Source organism: Haliaeetus albicilla, chromosome 4 (assembly GCF_947461875.1).
Source record: "Haliaeetus albicilla chromosome 4, bHalAlb1.1, whole genome shotgun sequence".
Classification (NCBI taxonomy): domain Eukaryota; kingdom Metazoa; phylum Chordata; class Aves; order Accipitriformes; family Accipitridae; genus Haliaeetus; species Haliaeetus albicilla.
The window spans coordinates 46,347,241-46,353,536 of record NC_091486.1 but is presented as its reverse complement, the minus strand read 5'-3'; the positions used below and the strand labels follow the sequence as shown (position 1 = coordinate 46,353,536).

Below are 6,296 nucleotides of genomic sequence, written 5' to 3'. Positions count from 1 at the left end.
TCAAGCGCCGCCGTCGCAAAGCGCCCGCCCCGCCGGGTCAGACACCGGCCGTCAATCAGGGGCGCTCGACCAATCGGTGGGAACCTGGCGGGAGGGGGGGGGGGGGGGGGCGGGGGAAGCGCCCCCCTCTCCCTGCGACGGCACGTGGGAGGGGCCTGTGCCCCGGCGGGGGGGGCTCCGCACCCCAAATGTTGACACACACCCCCGCCCCCACCCCCTTATTCATCCCTTGTATTCATCGCTGGCTGCTAGCGCCCCTCGCCCTGCAGCATGGCAGGGACGGAGGAAAGCCCAGGGCCATTTCCCCCTCTTCCACCCCAAAACAGCCCTGGCGCACCCCAAAAACTGCTCGCTCTGTCCCCCACCCCTTCGGCTCCTCCGCTGCGCCCTGGTTTTCTTGGGATCACATCTTCTGGCTGCTTTTTCCTCCCCAGACCCCTCCGTGTGCATTTTGGGGTGCTCCAAGGCCCTCGGTGAGTCCTTAGGGGTGTCCCTGCACCCACCCGTTTGCATTTTGGGGCACAGGGTGGCTTTTAGGGTGCCCCGACTTCCTCAGTGTGCCTTTGGAGACATCCCGGACTCCTCGGTGTGCTTTTTGGGGCGCCCCAAGCCCCTCCGCACGGCCCAGACTCCCCCCTTTTGTCTCTCGGCACCGTCCGACCATTCCCTCGCAGCCCACCCCACAGAACAGCCCGAGCTGGCGAGGGAGATGCGGGGACACGTCCCTCAGGTGCCACCTGTGAGTCCAGGGACGCGGGTTAAAGCCCCACGCGGTGAATTCACTTCTTTCAACCCAGGGCGAGAGGAACGAGACTTTATTTTGAAAATGGAATTCATCTCAAATCGAAATCATTCCACCGTGGGGGGAAACAAACATGGCGAACTTGTCAAGGGAAAACACCAGAGGTGTCACGGTTCCGGCTCTGCAGACACTTCGGCAACAGATTTCCCCCCAAAATTTCATTTTCTTTCCTATTAATCCCTCTTCCACGTGTAAAAATAAAAAAGACCAAACGCAAATCCACAGCGTGTCTGGCACCTACCAGTTCTCGCATGGTTACCAACAAGGGTCCCGAGCACTGCCCATCCCTGCCTGGCGCTGGGGAAAAGGCTCTTCCTCCCACAGGGAGCTCAGTCGGATTTCTCCTTCTCCTTCATGTGCAGGAAGACGATGCTGAACATGAAGAGGCCAACCATCATGGAGAAGGCGCCGGCGTAGTATGGGTACGCCGAGGGGATGAAACGTTCATACTGCGTGTGCTGGAGAGGACGGACAGACACCTTGGAGGGGAGAGAGCGGCCCTGTGAGTCTGGCAGCCCCGGCACCCTTCCCTCTCCGGCGATTAATTCCCACTGCGCTTACCTGGGTGGAGGAGTAGAGGTGGGTATAACCCAACCGGTTGTAATCCACTTTAAACTGAAACACTCCGTAGACGTCCGGCAGCTTGAACCGCACGCTGTATTTGCCACCTGAGAAAAGAGATGGCGGTGACGTTCGCAACAACGCTGCCAGGCTGAGCGGCAAAAACACCCGCCCAACGTGGTGCCAGGGTGGCAAGGGAAACCCACCGTTCCTCTTCAGGAAGGTCCGCACAAAGGGATCGATGCGGACGAACTCCAGCTGAATATCGTCTCCGTCGAAGGGGACCCACTTGCCATCAGAAAGCTTTTCGATTACGATGCTGTACTCCTGGAACGAACCCACAACGTGTGAAGTTAATGAGTGATACCTGAAAATGAACGTCGACCCGTACCCAGTTCAAATTTTCCCCAAGTTCCTTTTTCAGCTCCCACGTCCCCTCCTGCCTGCACCGCAGGCCCCAAGCAGGCAGCCTTACCACGAGATCGGTGACAGTGTAGGCGTGGGGAGGCGCAAGTTCCCCCACGCGGTGGTGGGACACCGCACCAACGCGCAGCACTCCCTCCTCCTTGAACACCCAGCGGGACAAGGCAACAGCCAGCTCGTAATTACCCGTCTGCGAGTACCTACAGACAAAGGAAGGCTGAGAAAGCATGGCGGCCATGCCAAAAAAAGACACCACATGCCAAAACCCAAACCGTTAATAGATGTGAAAGCAACAAAGAGCTAACTGGGGTTAAAGGAGGGAATTGCTTCCCAAAGCGCTTTGCTCCACAAGGCCAAAGGAATGCATCACCCACAATTTAATTCAAGCTTTCTCCCGTTTCCCGTAACATGGGTATTTGTTGCCTGTTTCCCAGGACTTTCTTGACCAAACAGCTCCCCACATATTCCTCAGCCAGGAATGCCAGGAAGCCAACGTACCTCTTGGAGCCAGGGGCAGCTTTCTGCACAGCGGAATTGAAGAAGGCATCGCTAAAGAAATCCAAGGAGCCACTGAAAACAACACGGGCGTTGTTCCGGGCTTGGAGTCCCGCGATCAGCAGGGTGTTCTTCCCGACCGCATGCGGGTACTGAAAAGGAACGCATTTAGAAGAGCGTTTAACCCATTTAGGGATGACTAAAGAAGAGTTAACATCTGGTTTGCTGAGGGGTGGAACAGTCTGACTGTAGCCAGCACAGCCTGCCATTAAGTAGAAGCCAAGAAGCTCAGAATAACCAGTAACAGGATTCACGGCTTCTGCCCTCTCCGACGGGAATGAAACCAGGAGATATGCTTTGATCTAGGCTGACCTTTCTTCCAAAGCATCCCTCACACTGGACGTTTTCTCACCAACGAAAAGCAAAGAGGAGGATTCCCAGGGCAATGTCAGAAAGCAGGCGACAGCCTGACCCTTTCAAAATCCACCAGATTAAACACTCCAGCTTTTGTTCCCCGCAAGGTGCCGATATTTGAGGGACTTCATTGTAGTAGTGTAGCCCAAAAGAGAAGAACAAGTAATGGACCATACCTGAGTAATAGGCTTATCTGGGAAGAAGGAGTAAGAGGTAGAAGAACCAGTCAGGATATCCAGCACCAGTGGGTTGTCAGGATCAGCCACCATCCTTGCAGGGAGAGGCACAGTGAGCAGCACAAAGACCCCCAGGTCCCCCCACACCCAGAGGAACACGCAGGAACCTCCTCACTCTTTGGATGTGGCAAGACAACCGCAGAGCTTGCACACACCAAGAAATGAAGTATTTCCTCAAGATAAAAAGTCAAGCTTCACTAATTTATGTTAAGAATCATTCCTAAGTCAACAACTAAGCTGCTTTGAAGATTTTTCTTTTTATTGTTATCTGAAATCAAGAGACATTGCTCACATTAAGAGTCACAGCCCCTAACCCTATGCTTACCTCACAGCACCACCAGTATTTTTGCTCCGCTTCCCCAACAACAGCTACCTCACCCCCCTTCCCATGCCGCGCTGCAGGTCACTTACCCAACTCCTCGGAAAAGGATGGGGTTCAGTGCCGCTTTCCCCACAATGGTGGGGGCCTTCAGGAGATTTTCAGCATCTGCAACTATGAGCGTGTGCTGGGAGAAAGGACAGAAATGGGCGTGAACGCGCTGTAGGGGCAGGTGGGTTGATGTTTGTTAGGTTCTATCGGCAAGTAACAGCTTCTCTTGTTATCTGAAAGTTAACTTTGTTTTTACAGACGATTAGAACTGAGCAGCTGTCGGATGAATGTTACTATTCAATTAAAAAAGAAAAAAAACAGCATTTTTTTTGTGTAATTATGATCAAATTAAATTAACAGTGATACATAAGGAAATGTAAACCACCTTTTGATAAAGATAGCAATACCTACAGTATTTTACTGTCCCATATTTAGCAACTCTCATCCTTAAACTAGGACAATGTCCATGTACTACTTCAACGGTTTAGTTTCAATAAAATTTAGCAGAACGGATTTAGTTCAGACCTTAATATAGGTTTTTATTCTAAAGTACGGGGTGAAACTAGGGGGGGAAAAAAAAAATCATAGAAACATGTACATTTCTGTACTGATCTCTGGGACTGAAAATCTCCCTTCCCACATCCAAAGCATCGCACTCAGTGCCTGACGGGCTTCACCTGCCGGCAAAATTCCGACACACACAACACGCTTTGGCGTGGTTCAAAGCCACCATTAATTGTGGTGTGACTGCTGGAGACACAGTGGCAATCTGAAACTACTCAGGGCGGTGGAAAGATCAAACCCAGGAAATTCAGAAAGATGGATTTGAGGGCAGAGACCCCAAACACGCAGAGCTTTGCAGTGTTATGTCACACTATCAAGCAGAACTATTTTTGACTTTCTTGGGAAGAAGCTGAGAAAACAGAGAATGGATGGAGGAAAAAAGGGAAAACAAGGACAGAAGATTCACATCCAAACCTTTACACCTAAGTACACATTAATAAAACCCAAAACGTGCCGATAGATCCATTTACCTGGCCGGGGTCGGATATATCGTAGTTGTGATGGTCGATGACAGCTGTCCTTTCCTCATCAAACTCAATCCCGCACTCACTGCCCAGCTCTCGCAGCGGGTCGCCTGGAAGACAAAACGGATTCTCGGTTACACGGTGCATTCAGGACACAATGCCAGTCTCAGCACCCAAAATAAAAAGTTCAGCTTAGAGTCACGTGTTTGGCACTCCACGAGCCAAAGCCCGAGGAGCAACACAACCTCCCCCAGCTAAATTCCTATTCAAAATGTCAATAAACGTTATTTACCACCCATTTCCTTACAGTACAAACTTTGAAGTTCCCAATGAGAAACTGCGTTTTCTCACCAGTTTTGTTGCAGGAACTCAGAGAAGGACGAATAAACTATTTGCTCATTGCAGAGTGTAAGCAGTGTAGGTGCTGCCTACAAGGTTTCAGCCACAAGAAGTGGCTGAAACACGCCAATTTGCTCTGACAAGTGTTTGTACTTACCGATGTCTGAGCTGGCGGCAACGAGGACGCTGCCGCCTCCATCGATGAAAGCGGTGATGGTCTCCACGTTGATGTTTCCACCAAAATCTGAAAGTGCATGCCAGAAATTCATGACTAGTTCACAGAAATAATACCATGGCAGAATTAAACCACAGCAAGACACCAATTAATTTCTATTGTAGCTGTAAGAACCACCATTAAGGGCCTGGATGTATCTGCAGTTTGCCACCAGGTACAAGATGCAAAGGATAACATCCAAAGAGCAAGATTTAATTAAAGTTCACAAAACAGTTAGAAATCCCCTTCCAAAAATGCCACCAAGCTACAAAAGTGCTTGAGTTTCCCCCTCCCGTATTTACCTTCTATGGATGGTGAGAAGATGATCAAGTTGTCATACAGAAATTCTCCATATTTTATCAGGGACAGGCCAGCATCATCCGCTGTGCGGAAAGTGAGATCGAAGCCCCTGTCTGCAGCCGCAAGACAAAATTGACAACTTTTGCACCTCACAAAATTGACACATTGTAGCAGCAAACCAGCATCAAGATCCTGAGTTTTACTTCCCCCATAAACAGCTGTGTTTTGGAAAAAAGTGGCTCAGGAGCTTTCTGGGAGCACCACTGGGGTGTTCCCACGTAAAACCAAGGGGTATCAATCCCCTGAAAAAACCCTTTGTTGCAAAGATGCCCCACTGACACCCATCAAGTGCGGACCAATGCTGCAGGGGACCCGAAACACAGGCACAGCTGGGGAAACAACCCCCATCTCCTCCCTCGGTCTGACCAGGGGGCCCCAAATACCTGCCTCTCCCCCAGGAACCCCCAATCTCCTCCCTCAGTCTGACCAGGGGACCCCAACTACCCCCCCCCCCCCCCCACTCCCAGATGACCCCAATCTCCTTCTTCAGCCCAACCAGGGCACCCCAACCGCCCCCCTCGCCCCCAGGGGACTCCAACCTCCTCCGTCAGACCGGCCAGTGGGACCCCAAAGACCCCCGTTACCCCCCAGTCTCCTCCCTCAGCCTCACCAGGGGACCCCAGCCGCGCCCCCCTCAGCCCCAGGGAAGCCCAATCTCCTCCCTCAGCCCGGCGCGGGGTCCCCAGCCGCCTCCCCTAGCCCTACCCGCCAGGCTGCGGAAGAAGAGCGAGTGCGTGTCCCGCAGGTTGCCGTTCTCCAGCAGCACCAGGGTGCGGGCCCCCCCCTCAGCCCCGGCAGCCGCCACCGCCAGGAGCCACCACAGACGGACCGCGGCCGCCGCCATCTTGGTCACCGGCGCCAAGCTTCCCCGGAAGCGGGCGGGCGAACGCAGCCAATCAGCACCAGGAGCCGCTCCCGCGCCTTCCAATCATCGACAGACACCTCTTCGCCGCCGGCCAATCACCGGGACGCTGTCGTGACAAACCCCTCCCACCCCGCCGCGCGGCCACCGTAGCGCCCCTGAGGGGAGGAAGATGGGGGTCGGCGGGTTCCC

The 6,296-nt window shown here is 53.0% G+C and overlaps 1 protein-coding gene across 1 annotated transcript; it reads right to left on the bottom strand.

The window, feature by feature from the left end:
- Positions 1 to 800: 800 nt before the first annotated feature.
- DDOST (dolichyl-diphosphooligosaccharide--protein glycosyltransferase non-catalytic subunit) lies at positions 801 to 6,116 on the bottom strand. Its single transcript, XM_069780466.1, has 11 exons — positions 5,948 to 6,116; positions 5,185 to 5,295; positions 4,826 to 4,912; positions 4,336 to 4,439; positions 3,343 to 3,437; positions 2,872 to 2,965; positions 2,285 to 2,433; positions 1,839 to 1,986; positions 1,570 to 1,690; positions 1,364 to 1,470; positions 801 to 1,281 (listed from the first exon to the last, which is right to left on the bottom strand). The coding sequence occupies exons 1-11, from the start codon at positions 6,084 to 6,086 to the stop codon at positions 1,132 to 1,134; spliced, it is 1,305 nt and encodes a 434-aa protein (XP_069636567.1). The 5' UTR covers positions 6,087 to 6,116; the 3' UTR covers positions 801 to 1,131.
- Between the last annotated feature and the right edge of the window lie 180 nt (positions 6,117 to 6,296).